Below are 22,200 nucleotides of genomic sequence, written 5' to 3'. Positions count from 1 at the left end.
GTTCTTTCTCATAGGTCGCTTCGTGGTCAGAGCCATAGATGGCTTTAAAATCCAGCAGATAAATATAGCTTTGTCAGTTAATCTGGGCCAGTTAGAGCTTTAAGGTTTAAAAGCAGCATTTTGAATTGGGTCTGGAGAGGGATTGGCAGTCATTGGAGACTTCCTTCCAAATTCTGGCATTATGTGACCAGTTCACTCAATACTCTAGCAACCATGTTTAGGACTTTGGAAACAGCTCCTGAACTCTCTAAGCCAGTGTTTCTCAACCTCAGCAGCTTTAAGGTATGTGGACTTCAAGTCCCAGAATTCCTCGGCCAGCATGCATAAAACCTTGGCTTGGGTTGTATTCTTTGAAATCCTTATTTCTGTCAACCCTAACTCAAGTAGGTGGCCTCAAGACACACTGTCTTTCAGCGTGAATGCCAGAGATCAGTGTAGCAGCCCATCTGCTAACTGGGAGCAGCAGATTCAGCAGTTTAGCGCACAAGTAGTGGTTACTGCAATGGTTACCAGTTGGTTTCTAGGACCAATTCAAAGTGCTAGTTTTCCCCTTTAAAGCACTGCCTGGCTTGGTGCAACTTTGCCATCCAGATTGGGACCGCCCATTGCAATCTCCTGAGGGAAGGCATGCTAAAGGTCCCCATCCCATGTGAGGTGAGAAGAGTGAGGACTTGACTGCACATCTTCTCTGTGGCTCTGCCTGCTCTTTGTAACACCCTCCCTCCTGGCCTTCAGGAAGGCCTTGAAAACTGAATTGCTCCATGAAAAGTGAAAGGTCCCCTGTGCAAGCACCGAGTCATGTCGGACCCTTTGGGGGGACGCTGCTTTCGTGACATTTTCTTGGTAGACTATAGTGGGGTGGTTTGCCATTGCCTTCCCCAGTCATCACCTTCCCCAGCAAGCTGGTACTCATTTTACCAACCTCAGAAGGGTGGAAGGCTGAGTTGACCTGAGCCGGCTACCCAGAGAGAATGCAGCTTCCTCTGGGATCAAACTCGAGTCATGGGGAGAGTTTCGGTTGCAATACTGCCACCCTCCACAACAGAGTGCCTTTTCCTCTATACATTTATGAATAGATGTTTGTTTGTTTGTTTGTTTTTAAAGTGTAATTCAATATGAATTTTATTTTTTTAAAAAGGGCTATCTGTTCAAAAGGGATATCTCGGTATTTCCCTGTTGGGAGAGCATTGAATCTGGCCAGGGATAAAGCCCTTCTAAATTTTGGAATTGTTATGTAGCTTAGATATTTGGCTGGCTGGAGAAAATATTCAGAATGGCTCAAAAAGATGTTTCTAGCTAGAACTGATAAATCTGATTGCAGCTGTAAATCCCATTGTCTGAGGTCAGCTAGTGCACTTTCATAACCTATGATTGTAATAGCTAATGAGAATAAAGTGGTCTTTCTAAGCCTGGTATTCTTTCAAGGGATTGAACTATGTGAAAGGTGAAAGGTCCCCTGTGCAAGCACCGAGGCATGTCTGACCCTTTGGGGGGACGCCGCTTTCGCGACATTTTCTTGGCAGACTATAGCGGGGTGGTTTGCCATTGCCTTCCCCAGTCGTCACCTTCCCCAGCAAGCTGGGTGCTCATTTTACCGACCTCAGAAGAAAGGAAGGCTGGGTCGACCTGAGCCGGCTACCTGAGAGAGAATCCAGCTTCCGCTGGGATCGAACTTGGGTTGTGGGAAGAGTTTCGGTTGCAATACTGCCGCCTACCACTCTGCACCACACGAGGCTCTGAATTGCTCCATAGGGAATATTTCTTTGTTTATTTCAATTTACAAGGCTGCCTATCTTGCAACAGCAACTCTGGGTGGCGAACACAGTGTAAAAACACCAGTGCAGTAACAAATAACCATAACATACAATAAAAGATAAAATGGCAACCAAGGACAGACCAACCAGCAATACATTAGCAAGGCTGAATTAATATGGGCACTGACTGCACGAATGCCTTACATTACATTAGATTAAATTAGGCTAGATGGAGTTATTGTTTGTCTTGGCTTTGTTGTTATTTTCTGGCTATAAACTGCCTCAATTTCCCCATCGAAGTGAGTAGTCTAGAAATGACTAGATAGGGTGGTCATTTCTAGACTACTCACTTCGATGGGTAGGTGGATGGATGGATTGATACAGTAGGTAGGTAAAAGGTAGATTTAATTGATTCAGGACATAAAGTTGATATGAGGATATGTAAGATTAAAAAAGAGGTATTTATTTGTTTAGGGCCTGCCTGGGCTTCTGGTTGCTACTGCTCTAACCAAGCAAGATTGTGAGGCAGAAGAAAGGGACGTGTCACACCTTGAAGGCAAAAATTGTATCATATGTCAGGAAGGGTAGGGTTAATGGGGCAACCACACTGTTGCCTGTAGAAACTTCAGTGATGCAGTAGCACAGATATGATAGTCTTATGTACTATGGTGGCGTGCTTCACATGTATGTAAATGTAATTACTTACTGCCACTTGTATAACCCACATGGGTGTCATTTCTGAATGGCAAGATTCTATTGACTCTTCTATCCAAAGAGACAGTTCATATCTTTCAGAAAAATCCCTGTCCATGATAGTTAAACCATTAAAGGTTATTATAGAAAAGAGCCCAATCAAGACAGGTTTCCATGCATCTGTTTTACTTTTTCTGAGTATGAATATCAACCATTCATGTATGTGGAGGAGATAAAATACATTATTTGGAGTTTATCAGAAGGTTGTTTCCTACCCCCTGAGACTTATCCAAACTTGATTCTGTCTCCTGGAATGCCCTGCCATTGAACCAAACCCACTGTCTTTTTTACACCATCATGGAGTCTATTTCTCAGTCATGGTCTACGGGGAACAACTGCCTTTTAGATACATGGAGATTCTCCCAGCTTCATTGCACGTCAGCATAAAATAATGTACATCCTCTTCCCCCTGAATTTTCTTGGATCATTTGAGCATGTGCATGAAGCCACTATTTAACTGAATTGTAAAATACAGCACATTGACTCCTCCAACTTCATAGTTTAGCAATATCAGCAAATTGATAGTAGGGCTTATTGCAAACTTAACATGCTTTTTTTGGGGGGGGGGGGGGAGTATCTCCAACCCAGTGGTTTTAAAAAGTTCATAATGTGTCTTATTTGAAAAGTGCATCCAACATATAAAGAAACAGAATTCAAGTGAATAGACTTGTCACCAGTACATAGGTGTTTGTTTTTGTTTTTCATAGCCATTTGTTCAGAGGCTGCTTTTGCTCATAATCATTCTTTTCCCTTGATTTTTCCATCACCATAGCCCTTTTTAAGCAGCTTTCTAAATACTTCATCTGCAGGCGTGTGCTCCTTTATATCACTGGAGAACTGAACAGAAAGCACAGAGGGAACCTGTGGGAACTTGTTATCTTCATGACGGGTCTAAAGCTGTTGAATATGCTCCTTGCAGGTCAAGTATGTAGAGAATGTCTTGCTGTTGTAATTACAGCTCAGAATCTGTTTTCTGTGCACCATCATATTTTATGCACAGTTTGAAGGCATGTGCCTTAAACACCCATATTTTCTGTCTCTTTCTTTCATCTGTGTACAGTCATTTGGATGGATCCTTAAGGGGGAAAACAATTAAGAGAGAATAAAAATCATGTCTTTGGTACTTACTAAAGTACTTTAGTAGTTACTAAAATTACTAAAGTTCTTACTAAAATTGCTTACTAAAATAAAGTACTAAAGTACTTTAGTGCTTGCTAAAATTTAGTACTTACTCTAGAGTTGGATTTCATAGAAAACACTATGAAGCTCTGAATCTGGAAGTGAATGGAAGAGAGTGATGGAGTGTGATGATAGTGATTTCCTTGTTCTGTCCCATCTGCCACAATCTCCATCATTTCGCAGGTAGTGCAGTCTGTACCTAACTGTGATATTGCCAGAATAATAAAACATGGATTGTGACATCATAATGCAAGCTCTGTCCTTTCATTCTTGCCCCCAAATGGATCCCTTTTCCCAAATGAGCAGGAAAAAACTGATCTGCTAGGAGATTTAGGGAAAATAATACAGCAAATCCAAATTATGTATGAACTGGAGCTAGCACATGCGGTCCATTCCTACTAGGATTCAAAAGAAGTCAGTGAACCAATTTGGAATTTACTGGCCATCTCTTCCAGCCAACCATCTATTTAAATAGCAAAACTAAAAGAGACGCCAAGATCAGAAGAGCATACAAATGAAAAGATTGTTAGCATTTCTTTTGTAAAGCTCTATAGTCAGAGGATTAACCATATCATAAAAAGCTTCTTGGGCTCTCTCTTGGCCTGCAAGGGATCAGCACAGGAATGTCTTTTCTTTTCCTGTTTTAAATGCAAACTATATTTCATTGCTATGCCTGGCCATAACTGTATTGTAAACAAGGGCAATATGTCATTCTAGAGCATGCTTATTTTTCACATTAACATTTTGAAACAGGCAGTATTTTAAGCCAATGCTGTTTGTAATAGTTCAGAACAAATCCTTTTCTCATTAGTTCAGCATGTCTGTAGATCAGACCTGCACAGTGTAGGATTTACAACACCCCATGAAGTCCCATCAACTGATGTAAGAAGGATGGTAGTTAATAATTTTGCTTTCAGTGCCTGAGTTCAAGTTCAGAAATGTGATTGTCAGGTAGAGCAGAATACATGGTTTGTTGACTGTGCTTCTCCTAGCAGTTGCTAACTATGTAATTTTGTCTTAGCTGTAGGAGGTACAAGGGTTTGAACCTTGAATGTTACACTGAAACACATTCTCAAAAGCAGCCTTGTAACTGGCTTCTATCACCTTAAAGTGCAAGTGAGGGATTGCAGGACTGAATACAGCCTCTCACTTTTTTTTCCCCAAAGAAGTAATTGTGGATTAAAAAATAGAGAGGAGGTAAGAATGAATTATGGACTCCTCACAATGATGTGAGGAACTGGAGTAGAAAAACTAAGACCTTTATAAGAAGGCAGAGTAAGAAGACCTTGGCACCCTTTACTTTGATGCTAGCAACAGCCTCCAAAAATATTTCCTATGAGAACTGAGGACTTTTCCTGAGATTATGTAGAGAATAGTGCTACTTTGAAAGAAAGGAGATGATTAGAATTAGCCCTGCTCCTCTCTTCCTCTCACCTTCTGAAAATTTTTGAGACCCCACAAGGGATCCAGAATGCAGAACACTGATTGTCAAGCCATCCTTCCCAGAAGTAAGAACTTTTTTTGCCTTATCCTTGCCCTCAAAACAGCTCTCATAGACTGCTCAATTTGCACACCAGCTTTTCCTACTGTTGCATAGAGGTTTTGTATCGTATCACACAACCTTACAATCATTTCCATTTTCTCTTGTTATCATAGCAAGCACTGATGCTGAAGGACAGGGCTTTTGTCAAGGTGGATTCAGCATTGACTTTACCCAGGTATGGAAGCTATTTCTGCATGTCTCCTTCTATCTCAGAACTCCACAGTGGAGGGCAAAATATCTGTAAAACCCAACCCTGTGCAGACAAATCTCTCAGAGGAACTTTACAAGCAACATCTTATTGTTTCATTCCTGTGACCTTAAAAGTATACTTCTGTAAAGTTCCTGTGAAGCATCGACATCCCTGGAGTGGGGGTCAAAAAAGGCAAAATGGGCTTGTGATCATGCCATCAAAGCCCCACCCTTTTTGTATCTATATTGATATTGCATGCATGTTTACCAACCACAAGGATAGGCGTCCTTAGGGACTTGCTGCTTTTATCAGAACAATGAAAGCAGTGTTGTGCCATAAGCTCCATTCCTTTCATATGTGCATGCAACATCATGATGCATGTACAAAAGGAGCGGGGTTTGCAACCCAACGCTGTTTTTGACTTCCTACTTGCTTTCATCATTGTACCTGACACAGATTTAATGTTACACATTGGTTGGTGTAAACCTAGAAGCTGAGGCTTCCAATCTCTTCTGACTCATAATATTTCCTGGAGAAGGACAGAAAACAGAAGGCGCTCATTTCCAGGCTTGAGCAAGCTCATATTTGCATCCCTAAATTATGGCTTAGCTTTACAACTAAGACACACCAGTGTCTTAACCATTCTATATGGTAGGTGAAAATTATTATCCCCTTTTTTCAGTCAGAGGATTGAGAAGAAGAAATACATTTGTCTAACAGCATCTATTCAATCAATGGGCAGCAATGAGATTTAAATTAGATATGTTATGCAACATTTCCTAAAAAATGTTTTTTTTCAATAATCACAAAATATTACAGAAATATGAAACAGGGAAGTTGAAGTTATTACAAAATAGGAATGCAGTTAGCAATATTTTATTCTTTATTTATACCAGTTATTGATACTGTAATTTATATTTTTATGGTTTTAATTGCTGATTTTATTGTGAACCGCCCAGAGTCCCCCTTTTTGGGGGAGATGGGCGGTGATATAAATTTGAATAATAAATAAAATAAATAAATATAGAGAAAATAAAACCCAAAATGCTAGTGTTAGACTGGCCAGGATTCTATGTGAAGGAAATTATATGAAGTTCAAGACATGTCTGAAAAAAAGTATGTCTTTGATCAGACACCGTGATGAAACCTGGAGCAATCTCCTGTCAGTAGATTTTGTAACAAGTTCAGCTCAGTCTGAGTATATATTTTTAGATATTACAATAAAGAAACCTCTTTTTCTCTCTGTCTCTTCCACTCTAGAAAGATAGAGTTCTTCTTGGAGGGCCCGGAAGCTTTTATTGGCAAGGTAAAACAAGGCATTTGATGAATAAAATGACAGATACCTAATTTGTTTTCTCTTGGCTTGATATAAGACAAAAATAATTATATTTTTTCTTCCAGAAAAAGGGTTTCTGCGAGTTAGAAGTGGCTGGAATGGAGTTGTGATGGGAGTGCTTAGTCTTTTTCCTACTGATCTTTCTCAGCTGTTTTTTTGTTGTTGTTAGGAGATGCCTGACCCTCATAAGACTATAAGCAGCTGGAGGAAGGAAAATGCAATAACTTTAGGGGATTCCCTGTTGTAAAGCAAAAATATCTTTTTGGGGGCACCTGAATATTACAGAAACCCCGTATAAAATAACAGATTATCCGGGTGAAGGGCAGAGGCCTAAGCATATAATATGCGAACAATGGTTATGTTCTCTACACATTCCTGAAGTAGCTTAATTTTCAAACAGTAATGAACATTTACATTTAATCAAATTATACATAGGGCTATGCTATCTGGGCTGCCAAACTTCAGATGCTTACCCAGGAGGCAGTAAACTCTTTACTGCCATTAAACTGTCATCTGGATTTTGTAATCCAGAGATGTTAGCCATAGTTAACTATTAAACCAAGCTGTTGCTCTGCTCAAAATTCTGAAATGCCTTTTCTGGGCAGGAGAAGTTGTAGAGATTCAGTTATGCACATCTGCACATTAGGCTCTGATGCTTCATGCTTCTGATAAATTGGGATCCTGGCTCCAAAAGCAGCGATGAATATGGTCTGTCGGTAAAATGCTGCAAGGCTTCTGGTTTTCTACAACAGAATACCATTGTAGAGATTAATTTGGGCAGTTTTTCCAACTAATTTCTGTCAGTTGTGATTTCAGCTGGAAACCCCAGCTTAGGAATTAGATATAAGTGCATTTGCGAATTTTGAGGCACCCAACAAGACACTTACAAATGCAAATGATAATTCAGGTCACTCTATTAAAACAATACTGATAAAAGTATAGAAGAACTTCTGCTAAGGACCTATAGGTCATATCTTAGTTGCTAGCCTGTCACATAGGGTCATGCTGGCCATGAGATATGGTTGGTTAAATTCTTTACATCTCTTTACTGAAATGAACCAAAAAATTGTTATTTGATTCCCAGACTCGCTTTGGCTTTCCTCTACAGTCCTTTTCCCACTTACCTAGTAATAAGCCGGAATAAATTCAATAGGCGTAGTTTCTAAGATGATATTATAGAATTTAATTCTATGAAGAGACAACAAACATCTGCTCAGAACTGTGTTATTTCAAGGTATTCCCTTTTGCTTTTCTCCAGGCCAGCTAATTTCTGATCAAGTGGCTGAGATTGTGTCAAAATACAGCGCTAAAGTCTACACAACCAGATATGACCACCAGTTAGCAACACGGTCAGCTAGTGCTACTTTTGATGACAGTTATTTAGGTGGGTATTTGACTCTGAAACAGGAATTGTTTATATTTGTGGTAAGGCCAAGCTTGGGGTCCTTCATCCTAACACTCACTGGGATGAAACTTCCCTATAAGATCAAGGAAAGTACGTTTTGTTTTTGATGTTTCTGAAAGAAGACCCATCCTAAATATAGCCAAATTAACATTGTGCCATATGATTGGCATAGTTTTACTGGAGAGTTTTCACTTTCCATCTTCAAGTTGTGATGCCCAGTAGGAATGAGAGAAATCATTTTCTGTAAGAGATAGTGTTGCAACATAGGGGCTGATGTATACACACACACACACACACCTCTGATACACAAATGGCATACATCCATTTGTGGATGTCAGAGGATCACAATATGACTTCTGATAAGAAAATGAGAGATATCTTCAGATAAACCCAGCTGGAATGAATCTCAGAATTCCAATAATGTGAACATTTTTGCAGACACAATTACTACTGAAGTATACCATTAAGATAGGTGTTCATTGCAGAGTGGATTTGTTTTGTACCTGTTTCTAACTTCTGGATTTTGTATCATTTGGATTTATGTTTGATATCCATCATGCACACAAACTATACATGGAGAAAAGGAATGCTATGTAGTATCCTCCACACATTCCTAAGAAGTAAGAGATTTAGGGGAAATGTTTTTGTAAATACGTAACTTACAAATGTACAAGTAGAGCGTAATGGAAATCAACAAATTTATACAGCTGGTAACTTGACCCATAAACCTGCATTCAATTCCTAAAGAGATAAAACTTGATAACAAAAGTTCTTCAGCAGTAATCAATTCCAGTTCTTTACTGCTTTCTCTTTCAGATTCAAACTCAAACTGCAAACTCTTCCTAACTACCCTTCTATCCAATCTTTGATGTGTGACAGTGATTGGAGGAAATATTTCAACAATTGCAAAATTCAGGATTAGTTGTTAGGTACCAATTCCTAGTAGTACCCTCAGTTGTGATAATCAAGACAGCCTCATCATGCTACCATGTAAGGGAAAAAATATTCCTTTGTATGTCCCTTAGTGGCAAATATTATATGGTAGTCCTCAGTTAACAATGGAAATTGGGACTGGAATTTCTGTCAGTGATGTTGTAAAGCATGAGGTCATGTGACTGTATCGCTTAGCAACAGCAATCCTGGCAGTCCCATTGCCATAATTAACTGAATCCCACTGATCATTAGGTGAGGACCTACCCCAATCCAAGCCATTCCCAGCTTGGTCCCTTCCAGCCCTGAGCCTCAGTAAGGTAAGGGGCTGCCTCCTCTTCAACTCCCTCCACCCACTTATCTCCCCACCTATCTCTGTGCTTTTTGCCAACCTACACAGAGGCACTCTGTGGTGGTAGTGGTGTAGGGGCTGAAGTAGAGGCCCTGGGCCTTCAGCAGTCTCAGCCGGCTGCCTCTCGCAATGCTTCAGAAGGCCTCAGAGGCCTTCCAAAGTATCGCGAGAAGGCTGCACACAACTTGGATAAGGGTGCATGTAGCCTCAGGAAGAAGGCCTGGCATGGCCAGCAGCTGCCTTGCATAGGTCCAGGCTGGGCATGCCTCATCAGCAGCAGGAGGAAGAAGATGGTGAAGGTCTCCTGGGGGCAGCAGGGCTGGCATTGTGCAGGGTGGTGGTAGCATGATGAGGCTGTCTTGATTATCACAACTGAGGGTACTACTAGGAATTGGTACCTAACAACTAATCCTGAATTTTGCAATTGTTGAAATATTTCCTCCAATCACTGTCACACATCAAAGATTGGATAGAAGGGTAGTTAGGAAGAGTTTGCAGTTTGAGTTTGAGTTTGAGTTTGAATGGCTGGGGCTTTGCTCTGTGGCACTGGGGTGGCTGGCCATGGCACGGGGTTTGACGTGGCATTCCTTGGCAGCACCAATGGCACTGGGCCTGAACTAGAGACCCAGGGGAACCAGCCAGCCAGCTGAGACTGCTGAAGGCCCCAGACCTCTACTTCAACCCCAGTACTGCGGCTGCCAAGGAGTGCCACTGTGCAGGGCAGCCAAAAGGGCAGATATGGCTGCGGGAGATGGGTGGGGGGAGTTGAAATGTCCCTGTGGTTATAAGTGCAGGCAGGCTGCCAAGCACCCAAATTTTGATCAGGTGACTGTGGGGCAGCTGCAGTGGTTGTAACTTTGGTTACCAATCCTAAGTATCATTCATTCAGTGCTGCTGTAACTTCCAACAGTCACTGAACAAATGGTTGTTAACCGAGGACTGCCTGTAAATGTAATACACATGTGCCAGATGGACATTGGGACATGCAAAGCATCAGCTGAGTGGCCAGCTCTGATTACTGTATTTTTTTTATGTCTGTATTATTTAAAGAATACAGACTGTATTTAAGCTGTATTGGATAGAGAATTCTAACTCTGCAGTTATATATATTCAGTTTTTCCTAATTTTGCAAGAGAAATAGCACCCCCTACTAATCAACAGTGAGAATTACTTCAGCAGCTCCATAAACAGATTTCTTTAAAAATAGATGTGTAAAAATGTATTTGGGTATGTATATATACTTTTCCATGCATTATTGAATTATTAATATTAATTTTTGAATTCTCATTGTCATGCTTGACAGGTTATTCAGTTGCTGTAGGGGATTTCAGTGGTGATGGCATAGAAGGTATGTCTTACTCATATTTGCATAAAATGTCCAGAAACTAGTGAGTTTTGAATACAGGAAATAGATTTGAGGAAGTTCTGGGAAATAAATAATCAAGATGGCCTCTGTTGAAATCTGTATCAACTTTTGCATGTCTGCGTCTATTTATTTCAGTGACTGTATCTGCCCTTGGGGCTATGAAAGGGTAAAAGTCAGAGAAAATTCTTTCTGCTTTCATTGCAGATGTAGTGAGAGGTTTCTGAGCCACGTTAGTGATTATGAAAATGGAAGACTGTTTTGACTATTAGTGTCATTTCAATATATACTGCCTCTCAGAAGCATCCTCAGCTAGCCACAGTGATGAAAAAATGTGACCTCACAATGTAAGCCTTGTTCTCTTGTGTTTTCATCACAACATCCCATGCAAGTACATGAAGGACAGAATTTGTGTTGTGATGTGACACAAGCACAATTGGTTCTTGCCTTTGAAAGCTTCACTGGAGCCCTGCAGAAGCATAATACCAATACAGGATCATTTCCCCCCTGACTTAATTCTACAGTTCGCCATTGAGCAAAATAGAATCAAGTCACTCCAAAAAGGCTATTATACTCCTGGGTAACATATGAATTGGACCTACAGAAATGTGCAGACAACTATGTTCCTCCAGCTGTGGAATGGGTATCACTGGTGATGTGGACTCACAGTCTCTTCTTCACATCATACCTCTCTAATAGACTCCAAATCTCCACTTGAAGGGTGGGAACCTTCAGGAGTAGGCACAGGAGTGAAAAAGAAGTAAAAAGTGTACCTATTCAGAAATGACATATGCCACTGGCTCAAACCCTCTGAAAAAAATCAGAACAAAAGAAAAAGGAGGCAGTATTTTTAAAAGGAATCTGTGTGTAAGGAGAATTACCTATACATCTTCTTGTTCCCTTTCACAAGATTACCCCAGTCTTACTACCATTATTTACTGACAGTGTACAATATAAATTGTCTTTGTTGTTTTGTATATCTTTGCTAACCTATAAGTACTTAAGGGATCTGTACTGTGGAACTTTGGTACAAATCCATCCTGTTAGTTCTAGTTAAACTTGTCCTCTTGTCGCTAATGGATAAAATTAATAAGATAAATCTCTGTGAAAATAAGGATTGTGAACTACATGGGAAAACTTTCTGAAGGGTATTGATTCTATCTGTACAAGTGATGGGAAATTCCTTTTCTATTTTCAGATTTTGTGTCTGGCGTTCCAAGAGCAGCAAAAACGTTGGGCATGGTAAGGAATTTAAGTAAGATAATGTTAAATAATTGATTTTTTTTTAGCAACCATTCAAATGTGCAACAGTATAGAACTTTATTTATATATATTGTGCAGGTGTCCATTTACAATGGGGAAACCATGGCTTCCATGTATAACTTCACTGGAGAACAGGTACGACTTGGTTGCTATAAGAGGAAAATACTGTTATATTTATGTCCATCTTTTACCAAGCTAGGAATGTTGGTGAAATAATACACAAAATAAGTGAGAACAAAGTAGGAAAGAGAAATACTTTAGAATGAAAAACATGGTCATAAGCCAGCTGTAATAATCAAATTCAAACATCCTAACACAGTTCTGAGAAAAGAAGTTCTGTCTGGTGATCTTGGCTAAGCTGATGGAAGATGCCTTCCCACTTTAATGGTTCCCTCTGATTCTAGCAAGTGAAATGGCTGATGGAAGAAGAGGAGCCAAATAACACTTAGTCTGAACTAGATCAATGGCAAAAGCATTATTTTTCACCTCTTACAATCATGTATTTGAAAGCATATACCATTTGATCTAATCACCTGCTCAGTGCTGGATTTACAGCATAGGATGCACATAACATATCCTTCACAAATTGTTAATATGTTTTCTACTACAGATTAAGGTTACTATGGTAACTAATGATTTTGGCCAGGTGAAGAGGTTGAATATAATTGTCCCCTTTTCAGTTGTTAATTTTTGCACCTGGGGGGAAGAACTTGCCTGGACTTGTTTTAGTTTCAGTTTCCCTTCTGTGTAGGCTTGCAGAGAATATGCAGCTGAGAGAAATCTCTCCTCTCAGCAAACAGCCCTTAAATATGTTCATTTTCTGTAAATAAAATTATTTTTATAGAAATGCCTGGTGTGTGACTTTTCTGATCTCTCCTGGGCCAAAGGCTTTCTAGCACTCTGCCAACAAAAATAGCTGATCAGGCTGTTCTTCCCACAGAAGAGAACCCATCGTCTTCTAAAGCAGTCTGTTCCATGGTTGAGAAGTTCTTATGTCTGAATTTTATCCTAAAGCTTAGCCAAAATGTGCAACTTTGCAATTTCCAGCCACTTGTTCAGATCTTCCTCCTCTGAACAACAGAGAACGACTCCTTTGCTATATCCGTATGGTAGATGTCATGAGTAAGGATGGTGAGCAGGGGGCTCCCATCCAGACTGTCAAGCGCATGCGTAGCACTGAGGAATTGTTCAGCCATTCAAAGAGACACAGATCGGGACCGCCTTAACCCTTGGGGGTTACATGTCTGGGTTTTTCCCACGCTTCTTCAGTTTGTTAGGATTCTTGTTAAGTACTAGTAATAAATATTAGAGACCAGTTCATTGTCTCAGTATGTTTCCTGGTTGTTAGGACAGTAGCCTTTTGCTCTTTGAAGATAGCTTTCATGTCAAAGAGTCTATTCTTCTCCAGGCTCTTAGGGGGTTTCACCTGTGCATTATGACGCCCTGAAGAGTTGTGAGCAAATGCTGGGAGAGGAGGAGGACAGGGTGTAAATCCAAAGGAGGATCTTTGTGGGAACTTACTCCTGTTCTACCTGGTCAAACTGATAACGAAGTCAAGATTTTCTATAGTTGCTGCTATAAAGAGAATGACCCATCTAAATTAAATGTGGAACAAGAAATAAGAGTGGCTGTCTCAGAAATAAAACTCAGATTTCAGGAATTATGTGAGACTAAACAAGTCCATCCTTCCCATTAGAAATAGGGTTCTAAATTTTATTTAAGTTTTATTTTTAATTTCCAGTAAAAATGTTTTATTTTGTATAAAGTCGCAAAATTGCTTTGATATAGGGATTAAAAATTAAAGATTGAAACTCAATGGCATATTTCTTATCCACCTCTAACCCCCATTAAATCATTATCCAAGGGGAGGGTGGAATCAAACCAATTCATTTATCATTTTAGGAGGTTACAACACCGCAAAGTTGAGAAATCTTGCTTGAAGGTATCCATGTTCAACTTCAGTCCCTTTCCCACTGGAGCAGCCTTACCATTTATAAATATTCCTTACTCCTCTTAGAATTGAAACTCTGTGAGTAGTGATAAGGGTGGAGAATATCCAGTGATGTGCTTCCCTTCACATTACTATTTTGTAAAATAAAAAGGGTAGGATGTGATCTGGGTGTTTTCTATAACAGGGGAAAACTTTCTATTTTTCTGTTCTTACAATAAAGTAACAAATATGAAGAAATAACAAAGGAAAAAAGGGTACAATTCTAGATAAGAAGACCTTTGAAATATACATGGCAAGGAAGCTTTTATCAGGCATAAAGTACCTCTCTAACTCCTAGTTATTTTTGTTTAATGCAACATTTCTTTTGTTCAACTTTGTTACCCAGTTGGCTGCTTATTTTGGATATTCTGTAGCTGCCACAGATATCAATGGAGATCAGTAAGTTATGCTTTTGTTTCATACTTCCTGAAAAGGAAGAATTATCTATTTCTGTAAAATCTTGCCTAAGGTAAAAATAAAATGTTTGAAAGAACAATGGAAATCTATTAACATGCAAATTTAACTCTCTCTTCCCTCCACCTTTGGGGAGTTTCTTCTGCTAAGATTGCTTGATATGATTTTCCAAATGTTTCACATATACCATATATAATCACAGATGAGCCTATCTTTGGATAAGCCGATCCTTGAAATTTCAACCAAAATACCATAAAAAATGCATTAGGCGTGGATAAGCCGACATTCGAATTTTTACTGCAGCAAGAGGTGGGAAACTGCAGACTGTTACATCATTTCTAACACTGCATGATTTTAAGGCCATGATAAGCCGATCCCAATTTTCAGGTGTATTTTGGAATTTAAGGTTCTTGGCTTATCCACAAGTATATACAGTACTTTGTCTTTTGATTCCTTCATAGTAGTAGAGCTTCAAATCCTGTGGGTGCAGAAGTTATTCCTTTTGATTGTATTTCTAGAAGTTCCCCAGCCTGAATCTCCTCTCATCAGCCTTTACAGGTACTCCTCGTTTAGCAGCTTCCTCATTTAGTGACCATTTGCAGTTACGATGGTGATGAAAAAGTAACTTTACTACCAAGCCTCTCATTTATGACCTTTGCAGGTCTGTAAAGCAAAGGAAAACTGAAGTAAGAGCATAAGCACAATCCCAATTTCACTTAAAACCACTTTGCTTAATGACCAAGTTGCCAGTCCCAATTGTGGTCGCTAAACAAGGACTACCTGTACTTTTATACAGCTCTACTATCTTCTCTAGTTCTCCTAGTCCTCTACCTCCTTATTTTCCTTTTTCTTTCCCCACTCACTCCTGGCTGCTGCATTTCGATGACTGAACAATGTCTCAGTGGATTTTTTTTTGTCATAATGAATTCTATCCCCAGTGCAATCCTAAGCATGTTAACATTGAGGCATAAGTACCACTGATGGGACTGATTTCCTTGTAAGCCTGTTATGATTGCAACCTTGCCTACTTTATAATTCTTTTGGCTGCAAGAGATATTATCTGGGATTCAGTTCCAGTCATACGCAGCTCCTTGCATTCTTGGACTCTTTATCCTCTTTGCCTTCTCCCAGTCACTGTGGTCGTCCATGAAGCATAGGGCCCCCTTTTCGGGGGAGATGGGCAGTGATAATAAATTTGAAAAATAAATAAATAAATAGTGATCTACAGTTATGCATATACGGAGGCAATCTTTGTATTGAATGAACAACTTTCTCTCCTTCTCTCTCTGCCTTTGCCCCCACCTTTAGTTATACAGATTTGCTTGTAGGTGCCCCACTCTTTATGGATCGTGGTTCAGATGGCAAGCTTCTGGAAGTGGGCCAGGTGTCTCTTTATCTTCAACAAGCCTCTGGAGGGTTTCAGAGTTCAACCATGAAGTTGAATGGCTTTGAAGTCTTTGCAAGATTCAGCAGTTCAATTGCCCCTTTGGGAGACCTTGACCAGGATGGCTTCAATGGTAATGTATTCAGCCATTATTGTTGTTGTTACTGTTGTATTGAGTAAACTTTTTAGTACTGCAAGAGTTTTAAACTTGTTAATTATAGCTTGGATCAGGATGGATGTTTTTGTTATTTGAATGCTTTGATAGGCCTTGCTCTAATCTAGCAAGAAAATGTTGTGTTTGAGTTAATGCATTTTTGTTAAATACTAAACTTTGAAAAAAGTACGGCACTCATGAAACATAATATATATTTTTATTTTAACTGCAGAGTGACTTATACTTCTCTATCAAGTACTATCTTATATAAAGCCATCTTTAATTAATAGGATTAGTGCTAATGTTCTTTACCCTTTGAATTTGAAAATATATCTTTACAGAGGTAGTCCTTGACTTGCGACAGCAATTGGGACCGGAATTTCCATTGCTAAGTGATGCGGTCATAAAGCATGGCCGCATCGCTTACCGACAGCAATTGCTACAGTCTCGGTTGCCGTAGTTAATCAAATCCCATGGTTGTTAGGCGAGGCAACTTCCTGCTGGCTTCCTACAATCAAAGTCAGTGGGGAAGCCAGCAGGAAGTTACAAGTTCCAAGCTGGCAGGCTGCTAAGTGGCTGCTGCTAGGTGGGGAAGGGAATGAGGGGTTGCACAAGGGGGAGGGTTGGGGAAGGTGCACAAGGGTGTGAGGGGGTGTGCAAGAGGCGAAGGTTGGGGAGGGTGTGGGGGTGTGCGAGAGGTACAGCAAGGGTCAGGGAGAGTGTGAGGGGTGTGCAAGAGGCACGTAGCAGTTCAGTGGAAGTACGCGAGACACACAGGTTATGGAGGGTGCGATGGGGTGCACGAGAGGTGCAGGTCGTGGGGGTGCGAGTGGCCAGTGCAGCAGGAGCGCAGAGGGGCTGGGGAAGGTGCATGGGTGGGGGAGACTTACCCCAGCGACTTGCGACCTTCCCTGATGGCTTCCCTGTTGACTTTATGGGGCAGGGAAGGTCACAAATGGTGATCATGTAATCACTGGGCACTGCAACCAGTCATAAGTGTGAACCGGTTGCTAAGCATCCAGACTGTGATCACGTGACTGCAGAGATGCTGGGATGGCCAGAACTCCAAGGACCAGCTGTAACCACCATTCTTTCAGTGCCATCATAACTTCAAATGGTCACTGAACAAATGGTCGTAGGTCAAGGACTACCTGTAGGCTACTGATTTGAAAATATATCAGATTAAATTGGCAGTAATCTGTGTTTAAGAGGAAATCCACTGTTCTGAATAGTTTCAGTATCTCTTGCTGACTCAAATGAGTTATGGCAGAACCCCTTGGAATATACATTGGGTTAGTCCAACTTACTCCATGGCCCTTCATTCCGTAGCCCTGTACTTGTTCATAATTGGAGACGCTGAAGATTTTCTATTTTGCTTGCAGACATAGCAGTTGCAGCACCTTACGGTGGAGAAGACAAAAAAGGACTGGTTTATATCTACAATGGGAGAGCTGCAGGATTGAATGGAATGCCATCTCAGGTCCTTGAAGGACAGTGGGCCTCTGAAGCAATGCCACCAAGTTTTGGATATGCACTGAAAGGAGCTATTGATGTGGACAAAAATGGCTACCCAGGTGATGTTTCAGTGAGCTGCAAATATATTTGCATTTATGCAGTGGATCTTCCTCTCACTCCTTTCTGTTCCCAACTCACCCTCATGTACCCTCCAAATCTGCTCTAGAATGTTCTCTAGAACAGAGCCGAGGAATGTACAGACTCTATTTTGCATTCCATTATAGCTAGTGGACACAGTTAAATACAATACAATGCAAGGTTGTGTGGATTAAAATAGCATTTAACCCAGAGAAAGCTTGATTCAAAATTGCATGAAAGAAAAGTGTTCACTGGGTTCTGGTTTCATATCTCAGTAAGAATAAATTCTCTCCCCTCTCCTTAATCCAGAATTCTTACATCTCTTCGGTTCTGCTCCATTTGAATTCTGGTGGTAATTCCAGGTATTACATAAATTACAGATTCTGTAAAACCCTCAAACCATTTCAACTGCTGTGGATGATTTTAAAATGAATTCTAACACAGTAACATTTCTGGAGGTGTTCCATTTTAAAATAAATACTGTAATTTAATAAAAATGAAAAAGAAACCCTGTCTTAAGAGGAAAAGTTTATTTTTATTTTTTAAAATTTGCTTTTGATTTTTGCCTGCATCGGGAAAGAAAATATAACTGAAATCTCTCTTCATGTACAATACGTTGCAAATCTTTGAAGACAAAACTACAAAAAATAACTGATACCAACAATTGAGTGCTAAAGCATACTTTCCCAAAATCAATAGATATCGATTCCATAAGCAATTTTTACCTTTTCAATTCAGCTTAGCATCTTGCAGTTGCAGCACAAAGATCTGTTTTAATTTACTTAGTTGCAAAATATTAATGATCATGGTGGTAAGTTTTAAACTGTAGACAAATATCTGATCTAAACACCTACATACCTATTTTTCTACTTCCAGACTTGATCGTAGGAGCTTTTGGTGTTGACCGAGTCGCATTATATAGGTAAGTATTCAGAAGAATATTAGTGGAGGAGCCCAGTTCATGTCAGCAGCCAGAAAAGAAAGAAATAGCTCTTGTTATAATGCGATGCATGCTTGAAGCCAGGCCTTACTCACACCCACTTGTCTCTTGGAAGCCCATAAGTAGAATGTGGGGCCAATAGCATCGTCTTGCTTGCATTTTCTTAGCAATCCTTATTGGGAGACATATTGTCTCTGATTCAGAAGGTCACGCATAGCCAACTGTGACTAGTAACTTTATCTATCGTAAGTTTGACTTATTCTCTTTAAAGGCAGCCAGGTTGCTAGCTATTCCTGTATCTTACTGGAATGCATTCTACAGTTTTGACTATGAGCTGGAAGGAAAATACTAATTTTCCTGGAATCTCTCTCCATTCAGCTTGATTAGCTGATTTTAAGTTCCAGTACTATGAAAGTAGGATAAATTTCTCCTTATTCTCTTTGTCTGCCCCATGCATAATTTCTACATCTCTGTGGAACTTGCTGCTTTTTTCCACCTAAGCAAAAAAGCCCCCAATTCTCATAGCAGAGTTGTCCAAGCCCCTTGATTAATTTGGTTGCCTAATTCTGTTTAGAATTCTTGCCAGAAGATCTTCTCTGTTGCTGTTTTCTACTTTCTCCTTCAAATCCCTTTTCCCAAAAGTGTTATAATATACAACTTTTTCCTTTATTGTCTAGCAATTCATGCAGATGCCCCTTTCTGCTTCTTCTTTCTTTCTTTTAAAAGGGCACGGCCAGTCATTACCGTAAATGCTGGATTGGAAGTTACCCCAACAATTCTAAATCCAGAGAACAAAACCTGTGAAGAAAATGGTCAAAAGGTTTCTTGGTAAGTTCACTAGATTCCACACTGAGTGTTTGCGATTAACATTGTAAGTCAAAAGAAGGAACCAGGAGCGTCTTTAGCTGGTGAAAGTGAATGATGCAAGAGCAAGTGTCTTTCCTTTCACCATGCTTCCTAGTGCGTTATTTTAATCATGGGAGGTTGTTTCCTTATATCTGATTCTGGGTTTCCCTTCCTCTAAAGCAGCAAACTACGTTGAAATCCTTCTTTGCGTTTATAACATTGTAAAAGGCTGCTCCAAATGGGAAAGGAATTAGATTCATTGTGCAGGATGTAAAGCCCCATTTGAATCCTGGCCAGTTTCACGAATCTGAATTCTAAGCTTTTTCTTGAACAATTGCAACAAAACCCAGGACTTACTCAACCAGAAAAGTAGCACTCGGTGGAATGGTGTAAATTTGCCCACACCTTTGTCTAATCATTCCCACCCCGACCATTTGGATTTAGATTTACAAGTATGTGAAAAGGAATTACAGTTTTTTTGAGCTTCCTCTCTTTCTATCTCAAATATCCAATACATCTTAGACTCCTCACAGTCGATTGAAATTAAGAACTGGGCTAAAACTGGGATGTACTTACTGAACAGATCAGTTAATCTAGTAATAAAATATATTTAATAATTGAAGAAATGGTAAAGAATTATTTTAAAACTAAAATCAATTACTCTTGATCTGAGAGCACATGAGAATGCATAATTTCAATATTCATAGATTTATGTCTTGCAACTTGGCCTGCCTTTTCCAAAAATTTACCGTGTTTTAATCATTCTTTAATTCCCTCCTCAATAGTTTTAAAGTAAAGTTCTGCTTAAAAGCTGATGGCAAAGGAAATCTCCCCAGGGAACTCAGTAAGTTCTATAGATTTGTTTTATTACATTTCTAAGATAATAGCTTAGCACACTTGTGCATTCATACTATAAACTGTCAATCCTTTAACTTTGGGGGGCTGGTCCAAGCTCCACCAGTATAAGGCATAAACAAAACCACTCAGTTCTGATCTTGGGCTGAAGTTCTACCTAGAATGTGGGTGATGGCTTTGTGCTGATTGCTGGCCAGAAATAGACTTAGCTTAGAATCAGCTTGAGCTTTCTGGCAGGCAACATCTAACTGGCCTCTGATATTGAAAGTTCAAGATTAAGTATTTACCAGACCATGAGCATGGGGATTTAAGGCCACACTAAATAGCAGAGTGCTCTGGTCAACCACACTTTCTGCAAATGTCTGCCAAGATGGGAACATTCACATGTGCATATGAAGTTCATACTAGAACATGGTTCTCACACTCACAGGTCACATGGGGTGCTCACTTACTCTGAGAGGCTCATTCACAGCCTTTCCATCCAAGAAAGCTTGAGGGCAGGATCACAAACACAAAGGCAAGCAGGTACTGCCCCTCTTCTCCCTAAGTCAACTTTCACCAGCCCAGCTAGGTCATGTCACCAGGGCACAGTAGGTGAGGAAGGCATCTGGAGGGGCAGGCAGGGTGCCCAGCATCGACAGCTGCCAACTCAAATAGCCTGTTTGAGGCTACCATCCTCATAATGATGCTGAACTGCTATACCCATCATCCCTCATCCTTGACCGGACCTGCTGTGAGTGGTGGAAATTGCAGTTCAGCATCATCTGGAGGGCTACAGATAATAGAGTAAACGGTAATGATTAAAAATCAGTAGCATTTGTATCAATGAATGAAAAGCCTTCACTGTTGTGGCCTTTAGGCTAATTAACTAGTCCTCATGGGGCCCTCATAAGAATTTGAGACCTCTGCACTAGAGCATACACCTCATATTTCACCCTGAGAACAAGTAGGCATATTAAACAGTCCTTTAAGATAACTAGCTATAGGGCAAGAGCAGTTGCCAGCGTATTTGCCTTCTCTTGCAACTCCTGCTAACTCACATCTCCCATTATGAACAGTGCTTGGATACTTCTCCGCGACAGCCTTTCTAACTTCTGAGAAAAACTCCTTACCAGCTGTTGCTGCAGGGAACACACAGGGCTAAAGACTATATTACTAAAATGCTTTTCTGTTTGGTGATAGCTTTCCATGTGGAGCTCCTGTTGGACAAACTTAAACAAAAAGGTGCGATAAGGCGAGTTCTGTTTCTCCACAATAGACAGCCTGGTCACTCAAAGAACATGACTGTCTCCAAAGGAGGTCGAAAAAGTTGTGAAGAACTTGATGCTTTTTTAAGGGTAAGAATGCACAACTGTTCCTTGCCCTGGCCCACTTTTTCTTTCATGCGTATGGTTTACCTTGGCAGTTTCCAGTATCAAGAGCCAGCTTAATGATTTGCACATTACTCACTTTTACTGTAGACATTTTCTCCCTGTATTTTTAAACTGAATGGCTATGTCCATTCAACATGTCCAAATGTGTTCAGCTGTAAATCAAATGGAACGTGGCCCATGTGGATGGTCACATTTCTTCATCCAGGGTTTGAAGTCAAACATTGGCTTTGGAATTGCCTTGATTCCACACACTGAAGTCCCCCCAATGCAGGAATGGATTGTAAAGATGTCAGAATTGGCAGAAATGCCCAAATGGACCTGTCTGGTTGGGGATAAAACAAAAAGTACTTTTATAAAAGAGTGGAAACCTTTTATGGACCTTTTGCTGAAAATGGAAAAAAGTGAAGTGATGATTTATGGTTTTGATGATAGAAAAAGGATTAAATAAGAGGCTGAAGAGATTTTTGTAATACCGAGTGGGAGGAGGGATAATGATTTTATTTATAACTGCTGAAAAGAAGGTCGGAAGTCACTTATTTTTTCTTTAACTATTTTTATTTTTTACTTATTCTGCTTTCCTTTT

At 40.1% G+C, this 22,200-nt stretch overlaps 1 protein-coding gene across 1 annotated transcript in view; it reads left to right on the top strand.

The window, feature by feature from the left end:
* The window catches only part of ITGAV (integrin subunit alpha V), a 79,212-nt gene that overhangs the window by 40,538 nt on the left and 16,474 nt on the right, over positions 1-22,200 (top strand). Inside the window, exons 4-17 of the mRNA XM_063318092.1 lie at positions 3,317-3,431; positions 5,343-5,404; positions 6,680-6,725; positions 8,014-8,139; positions 10,746-10,790; positions 12,004-12,047; positions 12,147-12,203; positions 14,405-14,457; positions 15,781-15,989; positions 17,393-17,584; positions 18,480-18,525; positions 19,270-19,371; positions 20,175-20,233; positions 21,427-21,581. Coding sequence (XP_063174162.1) covers positions 3,317-3,431; positions 5,343-5,404; positions 6,680-6,725; positions 8,014-8,139; positions 10,746-10,790; positions 12,004-12,047; positions 12,147-12,203; positions 14,405-14,457; positions 15,781-15,989; positions 17,393-17,584; positions 18,480-18,525; positions 19,270-19,371; positions 20,175-20,233; positions 21,427-21,581 — 1,311 coding nt within the window. The remainder of the gene's footprint in view (positions 1-3,316; positions 3,432-5,342; positions 5,405-6,679; positions 6,726-8,013; positions 8,140-10,745; positions 10,791-12,003; positions 12,048-12,146; positions 12,204-14,404; positions 14,458-15,780; positions 15,990-17,392; positions 17,585-18,479; positions 18,526-19,269; positions 19,372-20,174; positions 20,234-21,426; positions 21,582-22,200) is intronic.

Source organism: Candoia aspera, chromosome 1 (assembly GCF_035149785.1).
Source record: "Candoia aspera isolate rCanAsp1 chromosome 1, rCanAsp1.hap2, whole genome shotgun sequence".
In the NCBI taxonomy this organism is placed as follows: Eukaryota; Metazoa; Chordata; class Lepidosauria; order Squamata; family Boidae; genus Candoia; species Candoia aspera.
This window is presented reverse-complemented; position numbering and strand designations above follow the sequence as displayed.